The 23165-nt window shown below is 38.6% G+C and overlaps 1 protein-coding gene across 2 annotated transcripts in view; it reads right to left on the bottom strand.

Annotated features, from left to right (window-relative positions):
- Nucleotides 1-23165, bottom strand: part of Vcan (versican) — a 104232-nt gene that overhangs the window by 13704 nt on the left and 67363 nt on the right. For both annotated transcript variants that reach the window (XM_052159789.1, XM_052159787.1), the window contains 4 exons: nt 21685-21798; nt 21009-21122; nt 12773-12931; nt 11056-11138 (listed from right to left, as the gene is read on the bottom strand). In XM_052159789.1, coding sequence (XP_052015749.1) covers nt 11056-11138; nt 12773-12931; nt 21009-21122; nt 21685-21798 — 470 coding nt within the window. The remainder of the gene's footprint in view (nt 1-11055; nt 11139-12772; nt 12932-21008; nt 21123-21684; nt 21799-23165) is intronic.

The following is a 23165-nucleotide window of genomic DNA, read 5'->3' as shown; positions in this document are numbered from 1 at the left end:
TTAGGTTTACAATATTATAAATTTCAAAAGTATAAGAACCTAAACTACATCCCTGCATACGATAGAGATGTTCATATTAAAATACAAAGCTTAATGTGACCACCAGGTGGTGACATAGACCACTCCGTATGGTACTATTTTGCATGCCAGCATGGGATTTAGAATCACAATTATTAACTCCACCTGGAGAATAAAAAAATTAAAGTATCATCTATGGCATGTCCTCATGTGCAGCATGTTCTCATCTGTGGCATGTTCTCATCTGTGGCATGTCCTCATGTGCAGCATGTTCTCATCTGTAGCATGTTCTCATCTGTGGCATGTCCTCATCTGTGGCATGTCCTCATATGTGGCATGTTCTCATCTGTGACATGTTTTCATCTGTGGCATGTCCTCCTCTGTGGCATGGCTTTCTCTGCAGCATGTTCTCCTCTGTGGCATGTTCTCCACTGTGGCATGTTCTCCATTGTGGCATGTCCTCATCTGCAACATGTCTTCCTCTATGGCATATGTGGCATGTTTTCATCTGTGACATGTTCTTCACTGTGGCATGTCCTCCTCTATGGCATGTCCTCCTAGGTGGCATGTTCTCCTCTGTGGCATGTTCTCATCTGTGGCATGTCCTCCTAGGTGGCATGTTCTCCTCTGTGGCATGTTCTCAGCTGTGGCATGTCCTCCTCTGTAGCATGTCCTCCTAGGTGGCATGTTCTCCTCTTTGGCATGTCTTCCTCTGTGGCATGTTCTCATCTGTGGCATGTCCTCCTAGGTGGCATGTTCTCCTCTGTGGCATGTTCTCAACTGTGGCATGTCCTCCTCTGTAGCATGTCCTCCTAGGTGGCATGTTCTCCTCTGTGACATATTTTCATCTGTGGCATGTCCTCCTCTGTGGTATGGCTTCCTCTTTGGCATGTTCTCATCTTTGACATGTTCTCATCTGTAACATGTTCTCCTCTGTGGCATGTTCTCAACTGTGGCATGTCCTACACTGCGGCATGTTCTCATCTGTGGCATGTCTTCCTCGGTGGCATGTTCTCCTCTGTGACATGTTCTCATCTGTAACATGTTCTCATTTGTGGCATGTTCTCATCTGTGGCATATTCTCATCTGTGGCATGTCCTCCTAGGTGGCATGTTCTCCTCTGTGGCATGTTCTCAACTGTGGCATGTTCTCCTCTGTGTCATGTTCTCCTCTGTGTCATGTTCTCCTCTGTGACATGTTCTCCTCTGTGGCATGTTCTCCTCTGTGGCATGTCCTCCACTGTGGCATGTTCTCATCTGTGGCATGCCCTCCTCTGTGGCATGTTCTCCTCTGTGGCATGCCCTCCTCTGTGGCATGTTCTCCTCTGTGGCATGTTCTTCTCTGTGGCATGTTCTCCTCTGTGGCATGTTCTCCTCTGTGGCATGTTCTCCTCTGTGGCATGCCCTCATCTGTGGCATGTTCTCCTCTGTGGCATGTCCTCCACTGTGGCATGTTCTCATCTGTGGCATGTTCTCCTCTGTGGCATGTTCTCCTCTGTGGCATGTTCTCCTCTGTGACATGTTCTCCTCTGTGGCATGTTCTCCTCTGTGGCATGTTCTCCTCTGTGGCATGTTCTCCTCTGTGGCATGTTCTCCTCTGTGGCATGTTCTCCTCTGTGACATGTTCTCCTCTGTGACATGTTCTCCTCTGTGGCATGTTCTCAACTCTTGCATGTCCTCCTAGTTTAGCTTTTCCTGAATAGACTGTATTTTCTAATTCCATCCTCTTCTGTTATTGACTATTACAGCTCTCATCTGTTCTACTAAAGACAAGCACTACAAAAGCTTGTTTTTCCATGTTCCTATTAATAACATCTAATGATTTACATAAACAGTGAAAGTTGATTAGACATGGCAAAATTGTGTCTAGTACATCCACTCAGCATTTTTAGAGTACGACCAATAAATATGTATGCCCCAGTGCACAAAACTAAAATGCATGCTGTGTGAATCTTCAAAGTTACATTCTGAAAATATTACACCTATACTACAAGCTGACTTATGCAAACTTTTTTTTTTCACCTGGGATCCGTTAAATCACTACTGGACTCTGAGAGTCACAAACAAAGCCCTAATGTAGCCCATGTCACCAAGGCCAAGAAGACTATCTCCAAAGACTACAAGCAAGTTTCATATATGAAACACTTTATTAAAAGCCTGTATACCCACCTACAACACACACACAGGAGCATACGTATACTCACATGCACACACCTGCATACATACATGCATGTGCATATGCATACTGATAAGGAGTTAGCTTTGAACTAGGGAATCACTAGAGTCAACTCTATCTTCCAGAATACAGAGCAAATAGTTATCTGAGAATAAAAGGTCATGGGGGCATCTTATGACAAAAATCAGAAAATCTTTCCTTTCTGCATAGCTCTAGTTCACAATAGTCATTTGTTTGTAGCCTGCAGAGGTCGCATTTAAGTGTTCTCCTTGAATGAGGCAAATGCTTTCCCTGCAAGGTAGATCTCAGGCTCTCCTAATCCATGCACTCTGCTCTGGGTCCTGATTTATTTGCATGTTACAGGAGGTTATGTTTTTTCTGTTATCACTAGTTGAACCCACAACTGAAGAAGAAAAGAGCAGCTTTGTTTCAGAGGAGAAAGAGACGTTTGTTTAGGCATCACTACCCACTGGAAGCCTGCAGTTGGATTCTACCAAACTGAATATACTGAAGGGAAGGAAAATTAACATGGGGTCTCTGGATAGCTGTAAAAGCGGCAACGTGCCCATTATTTTCCTAGCTGGCAGAGTTCTGTGCAGCGGAGACAATCTGGCCACTCTTGAGTACAGCACTAATCTTGTGAAATGCTGTGAGCTCACTGACTGACAAAGCAGTAATTATCAACAGCCTTTCCAGGGGGATGTAAGTTACTCCCACTGTGAGACAGGGGCCCCAAGCAGAGCCCCTAGGAACAACATGCACTTAATCCACACAAAGCAGTTTGCCAGTGGGCTCCACTACTCCAGCTTGTCTGCACAAGTCGTCAGTCATGAAATGCTAAGGAACCAAAATGCCGGAGAAAGTGCCAAAAACCATTCAACTTCTTTTTCTTTGCTTTTTCCATGGTTGTGCATTGCCTTAAACTAATTAGCAGTTAAATTTAAACATGTGCACATGGTTCTAAAGTTTCACACAGCAGTGCTAAGGGGCCTTCTGCATTCATTAAGTTTTCTTCACTTACAGGGTAAACTTGTCAATTACAAGATGATTTTCCAGTGGTGGCAAACACTGTATTTCAGCGATTTAAACCCATCATTAGACATCCCAGCAACAAGAGCAAAAGGTATAGACAAGAGTTTTATGTTCTAGAACTACACAGTGACTCATAACATCCTGAATGTAAGTTCAGAAAAAACAGCTGTTGATTCCAATCAAACTAAACCACAACACAAGTAAAATGTTTCATTAACAGCGTAGTGGTCTTTAGTAGAAAGAAATCTATAGTCTTCTATTCATGAGTAATAGGTTAAAGGCTGAGGAAAGAGCATATGTTTTTGTTGGCTTTGGGGCTAATATAATGAAGCCTGCAAAGTTTAACATAATTAAATTAATATTGACATCCAGTGAGACTTGTTCACAAAGTGAACAAAAAATGTGGTTCTTGGCTTGGAGCTAAAACCACACCACAGTTGAAGCTTGTACAAGTGTCTCAAAGAAAGCCTTCTAAGACTTCCCAGGTTCTTAAGGACTTCAAGGTTCTGTGGTGTGAGAAGAGAATTTTTAAAATATTGTTAAATCTAATTGACACCCAAAAATACATGTTGTAAGATATAGTCTGCTAGTTCAATACCTACATATAGAAATGATACCATTAGAGTGACTGATCAACTCAAACATTTATCATCAATTTGTGTGAAAACATTTAAAGTTCTCTCTACTTGCTAATTGGAAAAACTTAAATTAGGAAAAAATATATATGTGAGGGTTTTATTTAGGGTCATTTCCTCCCAAATGACGTGGCACCCTTTGTTGAGGGTAGAAAAATACAACCAAGCGCAGCCTACATCTCTGAATTTGCTAGCACTTTCCAGTTCTCTTTCATTGCTCAAGAAATGTCTCTTGTCTCCAGAATGGATGGTAATGGTACCTCACTGCAGAAAAAAAGAGTAATGATTTATCAGTTGCAATTTATTACTAATTCTGTCTGTCCCATTAAAATGACTCTCTAGGTTGTGGGCTATTATTGTATTATTTTTCTTCTTTTCAAAGGTATCTCTCACAATGCATTGCTTGACAGACTGATGTGTCTATTTTATGGGGGAAAAAAGGTAAAAGTTTCTCTGGATTTGTAGACAAATGCAGCCTAGCAGTAGTGGTGTATACCTTTAATCCCAGTACCCAGGAGGCAAAGGTAAGCAGATCTCTCTGAGTTTGAGGTCAGCCTGGTCTACAAAATGAGTTCTAGCACAGCCAGATTCATAGAAAAACCCAGTTTCAAAAAGAAAACCATAATTTAAAGGCAAACACACATCAATGTGGCTCTTTCTGTGTCACAACTCTAATAACAGGTTAGTGGAGAAGGGAGAAAGGTTTGGAATTTGTAGCTGCATTAGCTTGACAACACTGAATCACACTTACTAAAATGGAAAAGAGGATTCAGTAATCTCATAGAAATACATTAAACCTATTTTTCATAAAAGAGTTAATTAAAATAATTGTAATATTAATTAACTTATTTTAGTCTATAAGACAACTATCAAGTGTAAGCTGCGAAGATCAAACTTAAGAATATGACATGATATCCCTATGATTCAGTAAACTTATTCTAGAATTTACTAAACAGACTGAGAAACTTGCTGACTCATAGAAGACTCTATATCCTTACAGTTGACTAGGGGGTAAAAGAAAAATTCATGATGGCTTCCTAAACTCAAAGACTGCAAAGGGCTAGAAGAGCTCCCAAGACACCACTGCCAAAGTAAAAATCCGTGGAGTAAAAATGTGAAAGACTCAGAAAAATTGCCCCCCCCAAAAGACTAGAGATGTTTTCCTTTTAAGCTGGACTTTCTAATACTTTCTAGCATTTTGTAAGGAAGTGAATTCTCGGTTCTGCTGCTTTCTTAATTTCTGGACAATATTCCAAAGTGCCATTTCCTTTGAAGAAGTTTCACCCAAGCTCTGATGGGTAGATGCTACTGGGTGGGGGTGGGGATTGGAAGGAGGAAAGGGGATGGAGAAGGGCGAGGAGGAGGGAGGTGTGACTAATAACTGTAAAACTAATGCATGCCCTGGAAAGTCCTATACTCTTATAAGAATGTTATTCCTAGGATGTCAAAGAAAAATAAAGACAAATACATATGGTAGCAGTCTTAAATCTAAGATCCACAGCTTGATTTTTAACCCCTTGTTGGGGAAGCAGGAAATGTATCTTAGAAGATACTCAAGTGTCTTGAGATGAAATTAGAGCTTCATTTCATGATGAAAGCACATGCTTATCATCAGGGCTAGTGTATGAAACTAAGAATAGTAAGAGGTCATGATTTGCCAAGAGATATGATAAACCAGCCTGCCTCCCTCCATCTTGGGCTTGAAAACCATCTTATAATAAAGATAAACTAGATATATTCCCATTTATGATTAAATCTCTATGTCTCACGAATTTAGCTATGCCTTACTTGTGACCTTAACTATAAATAGTTCTGAATACCTGTTCCAGGAATGGACAAACATGCCACTGTTCAAAATGTTGCTTTGACCACCTTTCAAACATGTCTGTTTCAGGAGGTTGTTATGACCAACTTGCTATGCTTATGTTATGCATCTATAACCCCACTGTTTTTGTCAGCTAAATCCCCCATTTAGAAATCCCCCACTCCTGAGCTATAAAAACCTTTATCTTCCCCATGATCTCTTGGGGAAGACATGATCTCATGAATTGTGCCTCAGGGAGAGGCACTCCATGCCATGCACATGAATAAATGAGCTTGTTTTAACTCATTTGACCGTGATTTCTTGTCAATGGTCTCTCTCCTCAATCTGTAGGATCAAAATATTGTATGTTAAAGTATAGCAAATGAAGGTGGTGAGCTTGGCGAGCTTTGCAGTGCTAGTAATAGGATTTTATATGGAAAACAGGGGAACTGAATGAAGACTCTTGAGAAAGAATTAATAGTCAGTCCTGAATCCATCAAACACGTGCTCCCTAAGGGCTCAAGGCATCCCACAGGAAATAAGCTCAACAGCATCTTTGGAGATATCCCTGCTCATGTCAGGGCTCTGCTCATTCCCCACCCAACTCCCCTCCAGGTTGTTGAAATTTTATCTTATTATTATTTTATTTTATTTGTGTTTTCTTTTTCTTCTCTCTTTTTTACTCCAAGGTCCTTTGTGCATACATTATAGCTTCCAGTTTAATGTTTTTATGAGATTCCTGAATATAAGAATGAATGGGTCTCTGTTTTTTGTGCCTTCTCTTGGGCTCTTTTACTTCTGCTTGTTCATTTTGTCCTATCCTACCATGTTACTTTTTACTCTATTATATTTTACTTTATTATTGTTACCCCATAGAAGCCTATTTGCTTTCTAACGAGAAACAGAAAGGGGCTGCCTCTAGATGCGACAGAAGACTGGGGGAAACTGGGAGTAATGGAGAGAGATGAGGGACTGTCACTGGTGCCAGGAAACCCATCTCAGGGAAAACACTTGAGACCAATCATTTATTTAATAATTGGTCAATGAAAAACAAAAAGCATAACCCAAAAACTCAAAGGCAGCTAGCAGACTAACTGCCTGATAAGAAAAGTTTGTTGCAGTTTTCGGTCTTTAATGTATGTTTGACTTGGAGGGTTTAACTGAATGGCTTTGAACATGTAAGTAAGGTGACAAGAAGAGGAATTCCAAGCCCATGTCATTTGCCAGTTTCTAATAAAGCACTGAGTGTGCTGAGCTGTCAGAGATGATGAAGATAAGGACAGACTGACTAGGAAAATGACGTGAAACAAAGTGAAAACTGAAATGTGCTAAGAAAAATAGAAATGGAAACATAAATTACAAGAGAAGCTTGGATACTATTATATTCAGAAGAATACACTGTCAAAGACATTGGGCAACACCCCAAATAAGTAATGAAAAGATTTTTCAACTATAACATAAACAAGAATTTGGCCTTTTATCAATATTAGCAACATCTTATAACAGAGGCCAATAAAATGTAAGAATTAATCAAAATGTGAGGAATACAGGCAATTCTGATGACTTAGCCAGACAGCATCACTAATTTAGCACAAACACATGAATTGAATTAGTCTAGCTATGAAGTAAGATCATGTTGAATATTATATGATTACACTTAGAGCTTATTGGAAACAAAGTTTAATTATTTTAATAAATGAAATCACTGACACAGATCTAATTAAACTTTATTTCCTGGATTATACTAATTTTTCCTGGATAGTAAATAACAAAAGATAATATCAGATAAATAGCAAATGCTGTTTTCCTTTTAATACCACTCTACCTCCCAAGATGCAGCACTCTAATAACTGTCAAACAAGTGTGAGAAAATGGAAGAGAAGAGAAAGCACCCTAATGCAGAAACAAAGTCCTCAAAATTGCACATGAGCGATTCACTTTCCCCAAGTGTAAGCAGATACTGTTTTCCCAGGAGAAGACATGACCATTATATGCGACATGGTCAAAAGCAGAAAACCTTGGAATAAACAGTGAAACAATGAAGAGCTATTTCAGCCAATAGCCTGCACACATATGGAACCTGTTAAGAAGAACTGGGAGCATGGTCAGGAGACACCTAGACTGTCTCAGAAAGAAAGAAGACAGAGGAAAGGGTGGATCCAGAAGGAGAAAAGTGGGCCAGAGATCAGTCAAAAGTAGGCAAAATGGTGGGCAGCTGGGCTCTTCTCTTCCCAAATGTTCAAAGTTAGGGGACACTCCTTAGCAAGTTTTTATTTACTTGACACAAAGACTGGATTAAGAGGAAACCAAGGGTGAATCAGGTTGTTCTGGGTGTTTTTATCATCTCTTTGATAAACCTTGCTTGCTTACATGGTTGATTTGCTGCCTTCTTCAAACAAAGCCTCTTAGACAAGGCTTAGCCCTAAGACTTTAATGATATGTGTGAATTCTTAAGACCCAGGCTCCAGTTGATGTTCTGTAGTTAGCATCTTACAGTACTATGTCTTCCCTTCAAAATATGCCAATCAGATATTTTTCTTTTGAAAAAGTGCAACGCTCACCAATTTACTGAATTTTGAGACAATATTAAATGGAGAAATGAAACTTAGTTTGATTTAAATCTTAATTTAATCTTTCTGCCTACATGAAAAATTTATGAGCACAGATCAGGCAAAAAGATCATTAAAGAGAGAAAAATGGGAAAACAGTTGCAAACTCTTATCTTCTGGGCACAGCAAAGCCATCACAAATATGGCATCACAGCAGCTATGGTTGGCTACACTGGGCCTTCTCAAGTCTGGGTCTGTGTGCATCCAGGAGGGCCTCTAGAACCCTATCTCTCTCTGCTGAAAGTTGGCTACTGATAGAAAGGTACAGTCATTGTTTCCAGTTGTGTACCCAATGGGAAGGACACTAGACTTCAGTGCATAATTCTAAACTTAAGGTCACACAGGCCATTCTTATTAATCAAAATGGGTCACAAAACAACATAAAAAGATGTGAATGTGGGAAAGGGATCTGAAGAGCAAAGGAATGATGACAAGGGAGAAAAGATGAGAGGGGGGAAAGAAAGGGTATCAGAATGAGTAATAAAAATGCACTATAGCAGCAAATGTGAATGAAATTTTCAAGGAACATCCAATAAATAAAAATATAGCAGACATGAACAAAAGGGAGCTGATTTACTTTCTTGAGCAATAGTAGAACAATGATATCTCAAGTTAACCTGGATGTATGTGTCAGAGACGCTACATTACCTAAGATGTTTTTAATACTTTATATAATTGCCAGAGAGAGGCCAATCTGATCTTATTAAGCTAGTTTACATGGTTGAGCAATACAGGCTTTATTCAAGTTGTGATAGGAAATACAAATAAGAGGGTAGGGGGATAAGTAGTGGCTCAGATCTATAGGACACATGTAGTGCCAATCCAACTTTACAGACTGAGTGTTGAACACTCTGGTTTCTCTTCTAAAGACAGCAGCCATGAGTATCTGTAGTTCTCTATGAGGTGTTGATAAGGAAAAGAATCGTAATCCTTAGACTTGACTAGAGACTATCACAGAACTCAGTTTACTGCATCAGAACCCAATAAGGGAAAACGTTAGAGCTCAATGCCTGTTTTAACTAATACTATTATAATTTAGTTCTGAGATGTTTCCCACCAGCCTATGGCTTAAATGCTTGCTGGCCAGAAGTAGTATTATCTAGGTAGAGTTGGGAAGCCTTTAGAACGTAGGACCACGCTGGCAGAGTGGGTGCTTACATTATTGCCTGGACCCTTGCATCAGCTGCCTTCTGCTTCCTGAGCTGCTGTGATATAAAAACCTATCACGTTCCTCCCATTACCAACCATTCTGTCCAACCATCCCTGCTACAATGGGCTAAAACTCCCTGAAACCAGGGAGCAAAATAAAACTTGCCTCCCTGAAAAATGTTTTCTGTCACACAGAAAAAATAAATTTTCTTGCTGAAAATCTACTTATGAACTTCATTGACAAGTAGTGCCAATTTTACATCCATAGTGATAATAGAGAGGGAACTACCTGAGCTTTATTGGGAGTTACTCAACAAAAACCCTAACAAACTATGCTGTTATTTACATCAACGAAAGATGAGCCAGAAACTGTGGCAACAGTCCTGAGCTCGGGTAATGGCCTTGTATCAACAGTGTTCTGAACAAACAATTCAACCTAACAGGTAAACTCAGTGGACACCTCTATGCAGGTGTGCGATTAGCCCTCAGAGTTCAGACAAGAGTCCTTGGACAGAACAGAACTTCCAAATGCAAAGAGTAGTTCCTGGCTGATTCCAGAATTATACTTCCCTTGTGCCAAACACAAATCCAGATGATTAGCAGGCAAGAAGTAAAATTTTAAGCACATAATTAAATACAATAATTTAAATTTAAAATTTAAGAATTATTAATGGCTTTCTCCCCCTTATCAATTTAGAACTTAATTTACATTTACTGTCCAGCTGAGTGGATCTCAGTGTTGCTGCCGTTTCAGAAACACCTGGGGATTGACCCAGAATTACAGCTGCTGGAGGTTTAGCTAGAATACATCTGGACTGAGCCTTGGTCAAGGTGCTTAATTACTCTCCCCAAGTGGCTGTTAAAAACAGGGTCACTGAGCATGGCCAGTGTGGCAAATCATATCTTGGCTAGCACTGAAACACTAGGTTCTCTTGTGTTTACTACCCGTCACTCAAAAGAGCTTTACCCACTGAGATTTAAGAACTCTTTGTACTCCATAGTGAGTGTCAGGGCAACCTGACATATGCAGTAAACCCTTCCTAAAAACTAAACAAACAGAACAAGGAAAAGCAAACAAAATACAAAAAAACCAAAAACTACAGCAGTTTAAGCAGACTTAAAGTAGCCTGTATTTCTAAGTAGTTTTTCTTATGTTAAGAAACAGAAATAAGTAATAAATAAATAAAGATCGTTCAGCAGAGTTAAAATGGAATGAGATTTACAACGTTATAAATTCCTTACATTAAAGATGAACCTTTCACTCTAATTAAAAATGAATCATGCTTTATAGCAGAACTTCATGGCAATTGTGTAAGAAGAAAACATGTACTTGTAAAAGACTGTCCTCCCTCACATACATTTATTGTTTTCCTTTTTACTATGACGCTAAAAGGGATAAGATATCCATGACCCAGCACAATTCTCATTGCCTGCCCTTCCCAAACGGTCTTCTCTAGAGTCTTCTTAAAGAGGGCCACATTTCTGACAGAGGCCACTGATGACTAGCCAAGGTCACTGTAACCGGTTCTGTAGTCCATCCTTGTGTCAAGAAGTGACCCTAGCAAGCCCATTGCTTACTATGACATGAACTAGCGCATCAGGCCCTGATGTTTCAATTCCATCAGCATCTTACCAATGCACTGCCGTCAGTCCAGCGGAAGTCATGTTCAAACATCTTGTCATTGAGGCCAATCCACTGGTAATCATGTCCCACACCTAAGTGACAAGAACATATGTTTTATCATGGTTCAAAAGTAATATTTCAAAAAAAATATTTTCAAATTACAAATACTCTTCTCTGATATTTTAATTAGTTGTTCATAAAAAAAAGTGTCTTTTCTGATTCATCATTTTTTTTTTCATCCACTGGGCATTGAGTTAGGAAGCACTGGTTTTTTTTTGTTGTTTTTTTGTTTTTTTGTCTTTTTGTTTTGTTTTGGTTTTTGGTTTTTTGGTTTTTTGGTTTTTTGTGAGGATGGGGAGGGAGGGTAAGAGTTAGACTTACACATCTAAGCCAGGATACATCATTGGAGGAAGTTAGAGTACGAGCTCAAGCATAGATTGAAACAAACCATGAAGGAATGCTGCTTAGTGGCTTGGTCTTTCTATTTATCTTAGGGTCAGCTAGCTTTCTCTTATAGCACAGACCACTTTCTTAATGATTACTGTCTGCACAAGACCAAACCCTCCCACATCAATTTACAGTCAAGAACATGCCCCGTAAACATGCAAATACATCAAACTAATAGTGGCAATTCTTCAACTAAGATTCTATCTTTCCATGTGTCAAGTTGACACTCAAGATTAGACCTTACTGTGTGAGTTATGAAGATCTGAGATCAGGCTCATGCTTAACAAGCACGTTTTCAAGCACCACCAAGACATTAAAATATCAGAGGAAATCATTTCCCTAGAAATTCCCTGCAATTAAGCATTTTCTGTATTTAGTGGCCTTCTGAAATATACTAGATGAAAAAGATTCTCTCTCACTTGGGAAAAACACACCTCTCTTTGGAAAACAATGACCATGAAGGTCCGATAGTTCTGAAAAATCACTTTCAAATGTACTTATCAGGACGTGAGTCACTAGTTAAAATATCATACAATAAAGTTTGAGAAACTATGAATTAACAAATTCATTCATAATTATGAATGAATTCAAATTCATTCATAATTATGAATTAACAAAATATTTCAGAAGGATAGAAGACATTGTAGGGACACATTTAATTGAGTGTCAAACTATGCTTTTTGATCTCCGTAGTCTTAGCAATTTGCTGTATAAAAGCTATCTGTCCCCTCTTTCCTCTGGGTTCAGATGTTAGGAAATAGTCCAAGTACTAAGTTTTATGAGCGTTCAGTCTTCACATCTTTGTGATCATGACAAACAGCTCATTTTCTAAAGTCTTAAGACCACTGGAGGAGGACTGGTATGTGTAGAGTTATGATTAAGATGCTGTGCAATTTTTTAATTTACAAGAAAAACACCTCAAAGCAACTTTATACTTAACTTGACAACACATGAAAATATTCAAAATGGAATTGGTGTTAATTAATCATGATAACTATATTGACCCATAAAAAAACAAACTTTTGTGTAAGGAAAAAAAGATCAAATAGCAATTGATTATGTTTTAACCTATATTCTACTGTTCTACCTGTTACCACTGGTATGGTAGGTAGTGACTTCTCGTACTCTATCTGAATAAACTCTTAACTGGAAACAGTAATATGGTTCACTTCATAAACTGAATGAAGATAGAGAGAGTTACTTTAAACTGGGATCCAAAGAAAGCTAAGATAGTGGTAACAATGAGTAAATTTCTAAATAATTCATGTCTAGTACATACGGTTCACAAACATTTGTTCCTCATGAGAAAGGATGCTTGTGAGGTGGGCACCCTGCAGGCGACACTCCCTTTCAGCAGCATCCCATGTGCGGCGATGAGCAAAGTACTTGTAGCACTGCCCTTGGAATTTGTGCCAGCCGTAGTCACATGTCTCAGTGTCTGGAAAAAAGCAGTGCCAAGATTTATTAAACTTACCTACGTCATTCAAACTTGGCTCCTCAGTCCCAGTGTTGATAGGACACCCAAACCAATATCTATGCAATGTCCCTGAAGTAAATGATTCATAAGTTTTGGTCATAGTGACAAAGACATCATTGTAAAGTAAGCCAACTGATCCCAGTGAAGTGGGTGGTTGTACATCGTTGGACTGAAAAGGTACTACCTAATTGCTATTTCCTTAATTATAGACAGTGTTTGAAGGAGACAAAACCATAAGGGAAATAAGCCTCACAGACCACAGAGCTGCAGACTTATTTATATTGCTGTTAATTTCATTTCAATACAATGTTTCTAAGCAAATCATTCACAAGTGATAGGATGGAGACTCTAGCTAACAAGGTCACAGACAGTATATTTGCACAATGATTTCAAAAGTTCTAGAAGGGTTCACTCCCAAGAGAGCTCTCTGAGATGCTACAGGCTCTTGTCATGTAAGATTTATGAAAAGAAGACATGTCATGGGTAGGAAGCTTTGAGAACAGAGTTTGGAATGTGAACTTTCTTCTTCCAAAAAGAAACAACCAGGAAGTTCTGGTGCAGATGCACCAAGCTTTTGAGTTAACTAAAATAATAACCAAGTTCTTCAATTTAGTTGCCTTCTCTCACTCTAGTAACTCAAATCCATGAATGTGTTTTCTTTCCTGCAATGAGCTGTGATTCATAACTGATATCTCAATGGGATAATAATGCCATTCAAATATATCTAATTTTTATAACAGTAAATATTAAATTGACTATTTTGTGTCAGTCTTCTTTTAGACCCACCACAAACTATCTTTACTGAAATAATCTTAATCTTTATCAAATATATCACACATACATTGAGGTAGTTCCATGCATAGACTAACAGAATTATAGCATTCATGGAATTTTAGAGACCAAGGAGACATTCCTGATCTCCTGATAAAATTTACTCTACCTTAATGTTACCAGTTAATAGGTAAAAACCATACAAGCTCAAATGCTAGTTTTATGTGCTGTGGTACTCAAAGCCCTGATTCCTGTCTAATTTATTTCTCTTTGTATAGGTTGAGATTTTCATTTTCATTGTGAGAGATTTAAGGGTTTTTTTTTTCTGACTTCAGTGCTTCCAGCCACAATGTAAATGTACAACAGATGTGTCTCATCTCTGAAAATAGTCATTTGCCCAGCCTGTCTGTCAAGGCTGTTGGTAGGGTGAAGGCAGTGGTTGACTTACTGTTTTGGATAAATGTACACGGGAAGGTAACCTGGTGATACTGTTTGGACCTTACCAATCGCATAGGAAACGATGCTACATGGTTCAGTATAAAAGGATCTGGAAGAGTCCCCACTGAAGCCAGTTTTGGTCTATGGATATTAGCTTTCCTTTGGAAAAGTTCAATTGTAAGAACTCAGTAGTGGGGAGAGAGATCAGTGAAGAAAAGTGATTTCCATGTATGAGATTCTCAATGCAGGATGAGGCTTGGTGAACTCTTAGAATACTTTCCCTGCCAGAATCGATAATGCCCAACAGTTACTGTGTAGCTTGTCTGTCTCAACCTTGCAACTTGCCATTTATATTAAGATAAGGTGAACAAAGCTAGGACGCAAATTTCTGATTAATACATCAGGAAATAAATCTTATCTTCCATAAACTGAGTGATGTCAGTTTTGCTTTTTTGTTTCTCTGGTTTTTTTGTCATTAAAATGGATTGTCATTAACTATATTTCTCTTTGCCACAAAAGCAAAACCTTGAACTTCAACTGCTTGACTGTCACATTCACAGTTTGCATGTGGCTTATTTCCAAGAAATCTAAATGCTGGAGACTGCTCTTGGGGTATCAAGAGGTGGTGGCACAAGAGATGAACCTGTGTGGGTGGAAGGTTCTTAGATGAAGGGACCCATCTGGTGATGTAGATGCTTTCTTGGGTTTTAAGGTAGGTGGCTTTGAAGACAGGTCTCTGGTTGGGTTCTCTTGATCTCTTCCTTCTGCAAGAGATTAGTTTGCTTTGTGCTTCTCCACCATGTCATGATGTGGCAAGTAGGCCCTCGTGAGAGACCAAACAGATGGAGGTACACGGTTTTGAACTTTCAGTCTTCAAAATTAGAAATTAAGTAAGCCTCTTTCCTTTGCTAAGCAGATAGCCAGTTATAACACAACAAAACGGACCATTGCCTTCCTCAGTTATAAGTCTTCTAAGAACATGTGTCTAAATATTAATGAGCTAGATTTGTATTAATATCAACATAGGAGAATTTCCAACTCTACTATCTGAATAAATCATAGCACTTTTTAAGAATCGTGGAACTAGGAATTGAACCTAGGGCCACATTCATGCTAGGCAAGCACTCAATCATTGAGTAATAGCCTTAACCCTTTCTCTATGTCTTTATTCTGAAACAGCATCACACTAAATTGCCCAAAATCTCCTTGACCTTGCCACCCTTCTGTTCAACTTCACAAGTAGGTGGAATTGTAGGTCTGTCCCCAAAATCCTTGCTAAACCGTGGTTTTCCGTAAATACATATGTGAAGTGCACTTAGAAGGATTAAGGAACTTTGATTTTTACAAAGTTGAGAGCCATTTTTATGTCCCTAATTTTTATTATCATTAATTCAACAGTGGTATAATTAAGGATTGCATAATTAAGGATCATTTTCTGGTTATTATTTCCATGGGACATTTAAAAATTGGTCTTGGTGTTTTTCTAACTTCATCTACAAATAATGGGAATCTCATTTTCCTTTTTCATTTCATTTTTTAAGAGAACACTTTGAAGTGTGTTTTAGTCTTTTACCCTAATCTTCAACATTTGGGATCAAACCAAAGAGCTTAGTACATGGCAGACAATCATTCTACCTCTGAGTTCTGTCACGGGCCCCTGTAGATAATACTTTAGAGGACGGGCACCCGATGCTTTAGAGTCCTTACAGTGCAAACATTGTAACACAAAGACCCAGCAACTCCTTGATTAGGACCATAGAAGCTGAAAGGTCACTCTTAACAGCTACACCATAAAAATCTGTTCTATAGGCTGTATGGGCACTGTTTTCAGCATCTCTGATAAAAAGCTGCTAAGGTTTAAGATATTGGCAACACCTCAACCCTTCACCCAGCCAAGCTGTATTGACTTTACAACAATATATCTGCACCTGTTTCTCTACTGTTCCAAAAGCTCTTTCTAGCGTTTGTGATTAGTCCACCAAAATATGTTCCCTGTTCAAAGTTTCTGAGACTTAAGCAGTTACTAATGCAGATCAAAGGTCAGCTGAAGAAACAATGACACAGTCATAGGAGCTTTGGACAGAAAACTGTTTAGAAGACAGCAGTTGAAGAAAGCGTTTGTTCTTAGGCAACCTGAAAAGAAGAGAGAAAAATCTTCCTGTGCTGGAGCAGTGAATCACAGGAGTGCAGCTGCACTGGATAAACAGGCAGGATAGACAGTTGGAAGCAAATTAAACAGGAAGGCTAGATTTGCTGGAAAAAGAGACAGATGCACCTAAAAGTTAGCTGGCACTGTGAACAAAGAAGCAAGCTGTCTCTTTTCAAAGCAAAAGGAAGAGGTAACTAGGTTCCTTGAGAGAATATAGTACCACTTAATCCATTAGAACCTCATTAAGTAATTTCATGTATCTCTCTCTTTATGAGTTGCTTTGGCAGCAGAAAAATGTTGAAAAGCTTTGGGTTTTAGAATTGATCTGCCCAGGGACATTTTACATATATGTCATTTTGAATGCATCACTTTGCTCGAAGCCTTAGTTCCCTACACAAGGCACAGTAGTTGTTGGTCAGCTGAGATGATGCACATGGAAAACTCTAAGACATTGATGCAGCAGTTCTCACTGATTCACCAAGACCCAAAATGTGATCAGGTTTGAAACTTTATCTTTAGAGTTGCAGTGTCAGGAAAATATAAGGTGCTCAATAAATACTTGGGCAAATATTTATTTGTTTGTTTGTTTGTTTTATTTACTCCTTGTACTTGAAACTGAAGGATAGTGATCATTTCAATGCATTCTGAGTGTTTAAGAGTCTTACTTAATGTGTTTGTGAAGGAATATGTTTCTTACACTAAAAAGGTGAGCTTGTTATTGCAGATGAATTTGAGAATTGCTCTTTCTAGATTTATGAAGAATTGATTTGGAATTTTGATGGGGATTGCATTGAATCTGTACATTGCTTCTGGTAAGATTGCCATTTTTACTATATTAATCCTGCCAACCCATGGGCATAGGAGATCTTTCCATCTTCTGAGATCTTCTTCAATTTTTTTCTTCAGAGGCTTGAAGTTCTTGTCATACAGATCTTTCACCTGCTTAGTTAGAGTCACACCAAAGTATGTAATATTATTTGTGACTATTGTGAATGGTGTCATTTCCCTAATTTTTTCTCAGCTTGTTTATCCTTTGAGTATAGGAAGGCTACTGATTTGTTTGAGTTAATTTTATATCCAGCCTCTTTGCTGAAGTTGTTTATCAGCTTTAGGAGCTCACTGGTAGAAGTTTTGGGGTCCCTTAATATACAATCCCCAGGATAGCAAAACCTATTCTCCACAACAAAAGATCTTCTGGGGAAATCACTATCCCTGACCTCAAGCTCTACTATAGAGCAATAGTAATAAAAACTGTCTGGCATTGGTACAGTGACAGACAGGTTGATCAACTAAATAGAATTGAAGACCCAGAAAAGAGCCCACACACCTACGGTCACTTGATATTTGACAAAGGAGCTAAAAACATCCAGTGGGAAAAAAAGATAGCATTTTTTAACAAATGGTGCTGGATCAACTGGAGGTCAGTATACAAAAAAATGTAAACTGACCCATTCTTTTTTTTTTCTTTTCTTTTTTTTCTTTTCTTTTTTCTTTTTTTATTTGATATATTTTTATTTACATTTCAAATGATTTCCCCTTTTCTAGCCCCCCACTCCCCAAATTGACCTATTCTTATCTCCTTGTACAAAGCTCAAGTCCAAGTGGATCAAGGACCTCCACATAAAACCAGACACACTGAAGTTTATAGAGAAGAAAGTGGGGAAGAACCTTGAACACATGGGCACAGGGAAAAATTTCCTGAATAGAACACCAATGGCTTATGCTCTAAGAACAAGAATTGATAAATGGGACCTCATAAAACTGCAAAGCTTCTGTAAGGCAAAGGACACGGTCATTAGAACAGAATGGCAACCAACCAATTGGGAAAAGATCCTTACCAATCCTACATCTAATAGAGGGATAACATCCAATGTATACAAAGAACTCAAGAAGTTAGACTCTAGAGAGTCAAATAACCCTACTAAAAATGGGGTACAAAGATAAGCAAGGAATTCTCAACTAGGAAACTCAAATGGCCCTGAAGCACCTAAAGAAATATCCAGCATCCTTAGTTATCAGGGAAATGCAAATCAAAACAACCCTGAGATTCTACATCATACCAGTCAGAATGGCTAAGATGAAAAACTCGGGGACAGCAGATGCTGGAGAGGATGTGGGGAAAGTAGAACACTTCTCCATTGGTGGTGGAATTGCAAGCTGGTAAAACCACTCTAGAAATCAGTTTGGCAGTGTCTCAGAAAATTAGACCTGAGGACCCAGCTACAGCATTCCTGGGTATACTCAGAAGATACTCCTACATGTAAAAAGGACACATGCTCCACTACGTTCATAACTACCTTATTTATAATAGACAAAAGATGGAAAGAACCTAGATGTCCCTCAACAGAGGAATGGATACAGAAACTATGTTATATATACACAATGGAGTACTATTCAGCTATTAAAAACAATGAAATTCTTAGGCAAATGGATGAACTAGAAAGTGTCATCCTGAGCAAGGGAACCCAATCACACAAGAACACATGGTATGCATTCACTAACAAATAGATGTTAGTCCAAAAGCTCAAAATACACATGTTACAATTCACAGACCACAGGAAGTTCAAGAAGAAGGAGGACTGAAGTGGGGGTGCTTGGGTTCCTCTGAGAAATACTCACAGGAGCAATAATGGGGGCAAAGTGCGGAGCAGAGACTGAAGGAAAGGCCACACAAAGACTGCCCTACCCAGGGATTCATCCTATAAAACAGTCACCTAACCCCGACACTATTGTGGATGACAAGAAGTGCATACCAAAAGGAGCCTGTTATGGTTGTCTCAGGAAGGGCACTGCCAGAGCCTTACACATACAGAGGCAGATGCTAGCAGCCAACCATTAGACTGGGTGTGGGTCCCCAGTGGGGGAGTTGGAGGAGCTGAAGGGGTTTACAGCCTCATGGGAAGAATGACCTGGGCAGCCAACCAGACACCCCAGGACTCCCAGGGACTAAACCATCAATCAAGGGGTACCTATGGTTCCAGTCAAGAATGTGGCAGAGGAATGCCTTGCCGGGCATCAGTGGGAGGAGAGGTACTTGGTCCTTCAAAGGCTCAATAGATGCTCCTAACAAAGGGAAACTGAGGTGGTAGGAGGTGGAAATGGGTCAGGTGGAAGGGTATATACTTGGAGGCAGGGGGAGGAGAGGTTGAGGGTTTTCGGGGAGGGGGGGAACCGGGAAAGGTTTTAGCATTTGAAATGTAAAAGAAGATTATATTCAATTAAAAAAAGATGAATTTGAAAAGGAGGGAGGTGATTGGAGAATGGATGGAGAGAAGAAGGTTTATGGGACATATGGGGAGGGGGGATCCGGGAAAGGGGAAATCATTTAGAATGTAAACAAAGAATATAGAAAATAAAAATATTTAAAAAAAGAAATAGGAAGATTTTAATCTACCCATTAGATTACTTATTAGTAAGGACTTCTGACTGAAAAGAGTGATAATTTGGGCTTTTCAAATTCTAGAAAAGAATGCAGAGCTTCCCAGCTTACCATGCGACCAGCAACGGAGGAGTGTTCCTCTTTCTCCACATCCTCACCAGCACCTGGTGACTCCTGAGTTTTGTTTTGTTTTTTTAAGCAGTCAATGTTTTTATTTAAAATTTTTACAAATAGCAAAATGTGAAATTTCTTCATAACAGTTTGTTAAAAAAATTAAATAGTAACTAAACTTTATATTGTATATAAGTGAATATGGTATAAAAAAGATGAATTTGGTCTGTTTTCATATGTAAAATCTAAAACTGACTTACTTTACGCAATTTAAAATTAAAAACAGGAATAAAATATTTAAAATGTAGCCATCAGCCATCTCCTGTAACAGTAACTTCAGCCTGTGACTACTGGCTTTGCTCTGGATTACACAGAAGTGAACATCTAGATTAATGCCACAAAGTGGGAGAGGCCAGGCCAATGTGTCAGGGTGTCTAATACATTTTCATTTTGTTTGGTGGAGGGCAAGGCTGGCGCTGAGCGCTCTTATCAGTGCCAAACCACAGCATAGCTTTAAGAGGAGGAATTCATCGTTGCTAAACTCAGTGTCTGGGGCATGCAGTCTGTTTTGGAAGAATGAAACAAGCAAGCACTGTTACCACGAACCACCTGAAATACACTCTGAGTTTTGACATAAAATGCATATTGCAAGGATTGTGAGATTTGAGGCCCTTCTTTCATTCAGAAAACCTAGTTGCTTCTTTATTAGGATGGTTTCCTGGAATCAGTTGTACAACATCATCTACAAAGTGTGTGTGGCAGGCCACAGCTAATGCACTGCAACCTTGTGTGAAAACATTCTCTAGACATGGCTGACCCTGAACAAAATCTTCAAGTGCTTATGGAGATAAAATTAAGGCAATTAACACTGAGGGAATTAACTCTGACAAGTAGGCCATGAGATGGGAAATGCTGATTGTGTTCCCAGAAATAATACCTAATAACTGTATTTCTTTCTTTTTTTTTTTTTTACCAAAACTCCTTAAATTCAACTCAGCATGTCTCTATGATCGCAGCAAATCAGAAAAACAAACACAGTCAAGTCCACTCTATAGCTTACATGTTTGGGGCTAGTCACATACAAGGAATCCTAACGCAACCTGTGAATTTTCCCAAGGCAAAGCATATAGGGCAAATATGAAAATTAGCATCATTAAAGTTCATCACAAAGATGCTTTAACAGCTCTTACCTTGTTCACAGAGTGCACCGACATAACTTGGAAGGCAGAGGCATCTAAATGTGTTAAAACCATCCACACACGTGGCTCCATTCCGACAAGGGTTAGAGTGACATTCATCAAAATCTGAAATAAAATTGTAACCATGAGCAAAGCAGGTACAAATGTTTTATTTAGAGTGAGGTTTCTGGGCAAAAATACATGATGGCAACTAAATATGATTTTTAGATTTTATAAAAGTGATTTAGATTAAGTATAACATGTGTTATATTTTAGTCAATGTTATACCCACAAAATATCTCTTCTTTTGTCTGCAATTTTCTTTTATGAATCTTTCTTTACTGAAACTAGACACCCTAAAACAATTGCAAAATGACCCAGAGTAAGGTGTTTATTTCCATTGCTATTAGTTCCTTGGAACTAATAGGAATCTCCCATCCAGTGGTTGAAATTTCAGTTACTTCAAGATGTCCACCGAACAGCAAAGGCAGTCTTGTGAAGCCTTGTGATGTGTGTGGATTGTATAGACAGAACCAGTCAAGCTCCTGTTCAGTTAACACACTTACTATGCATTTCATTTACACATGGGTTTCTCAGCAATTGCTGACAGATTCCAAAGTACACTTTGTCTTCCATTATAGCTGCTGGACAAGTATGAGTATAGCGGCTCCTCAACCCAGCATCTTACCTAGTTCACACTGGTCACCACTGTATCCAGGTGCACAGGTGCACACATAGGAAGTCTCGGTAGGATAACAGGTGCCTCCATTGAGGCATGGGTTTGTTTTGCAGAGATCAGGTCCTATCACGTTCAGGAAAATAAGAACAATTAGACTTTTTGCCCAGGTATGAATATATTTTAGCACAAAATGTCACTTATGCTACCATAACATAGGCATTACCATAACAATTTATAGATGTACTATATATAAAATTAACTTTACTCTGGAGTGTTCCTTGGCATTATAACTAATTGTTAAAAATCCCTTCTATTCATTTCTAGGATTCAATCATTATTACTTATAAACAATACATTATACCACATCTGTCAGCTAACATATTCTATGGCAGATTTAGTTGGCATGATAATGGTAATTGATTTTAGTTAAAAATGATTACACATATGTGCACAGTGAATGGAAATGTATTTTTTTAAACGATGTTAGTTCATGTGAAATGGTTGGGTACACAGAACATGCATTCTTTTAGCAGATTGGCTTGTTACCAGTGTGTGAATTACTACTGCCTTTTACCACTTAATGATCAGAAACTGTCTTCCAAAGTGTGCACTGATGTTTCTTCTGCTACATTAACATGCCTTTTCCAAAAACACGTTCCAACTGTACTCCTTTAAACTATACTTGAAGAAAAGCAACACATGGATTAAACTCTACTGTATAAAAACAATTCCAAATACAACACCTCACTTAAAATGAAACCCCAAATTTTATTACAACTTTTTAAATAAAATATAAATAAAACTAACACTCCTAGAAATAGATGCAAAAGCTCAAACCATACTTTTCGTTTTAATATAGTAATTTAAAAGATATTTTTAAAAATAAATATTTTATACCTCTGAGACATATATTTCATTTTGTAACATTGTCTAGATATATGGATTTTATGGAGAACTTGAGTATTATTTCAGAAATATTTAATTCCAAAAATGTTCAGGAATCAAAATGAAATTCAAAAGTTTTGCAAAACAATTTAAATGTTTACAACTGCAGTTTCAAAAATCTTACATTACCCAAATTCTGAAATACATGCACATGAAGAGATATCTAACTTCTGATGAAATATTGGCTGTACAAGAAATGTGACCTATGCAGGGCAGTGGTGGCACACACCTTTAATCCCAGCACTTGGGAGGCAGAGGCAGGCGGATTTCTGAGTTCAAGGACAGCCTGGTCTACAGAGTGAGTTCCAGGACAGCCAGGGCTACACAAAGAAACACTGTCTCAAAACCCGCCCCACCCCCCCCAAAAAAGTGACCCATTCTCAGACAAGAAGTTCAAAGTCAACCTTCGTTAGCATTAATTCAAATCAGGACAATGAGACAGCCTGTTGAATCTACACATCCATATTAAAATCAGGTAAACTCAGATGTGTACTTCAGTATCTTTAAACTCTGTCTTGCTTTAAAGTGCGCTGCTTCAGTGACAA

Source organism: Apodemus sylvaticus, chromosome 16, assembly GCF_947179515.1.
Source record: "Apodemus sylvaticus chromosome 16, mApoSyl1.1, whole genome shotgun sequence".
Classification (NCBI taxonomy): Eukaryota; Metazoa; Chordata; class Mammalia; order Rodentia; family Muridae; genus Apodemus; species Apodemus sylvaticus.
Note: the sequence above shows the minus strand (reverse complement) of the source record. Positions and strands in the feature narration are given on the sequence as shown.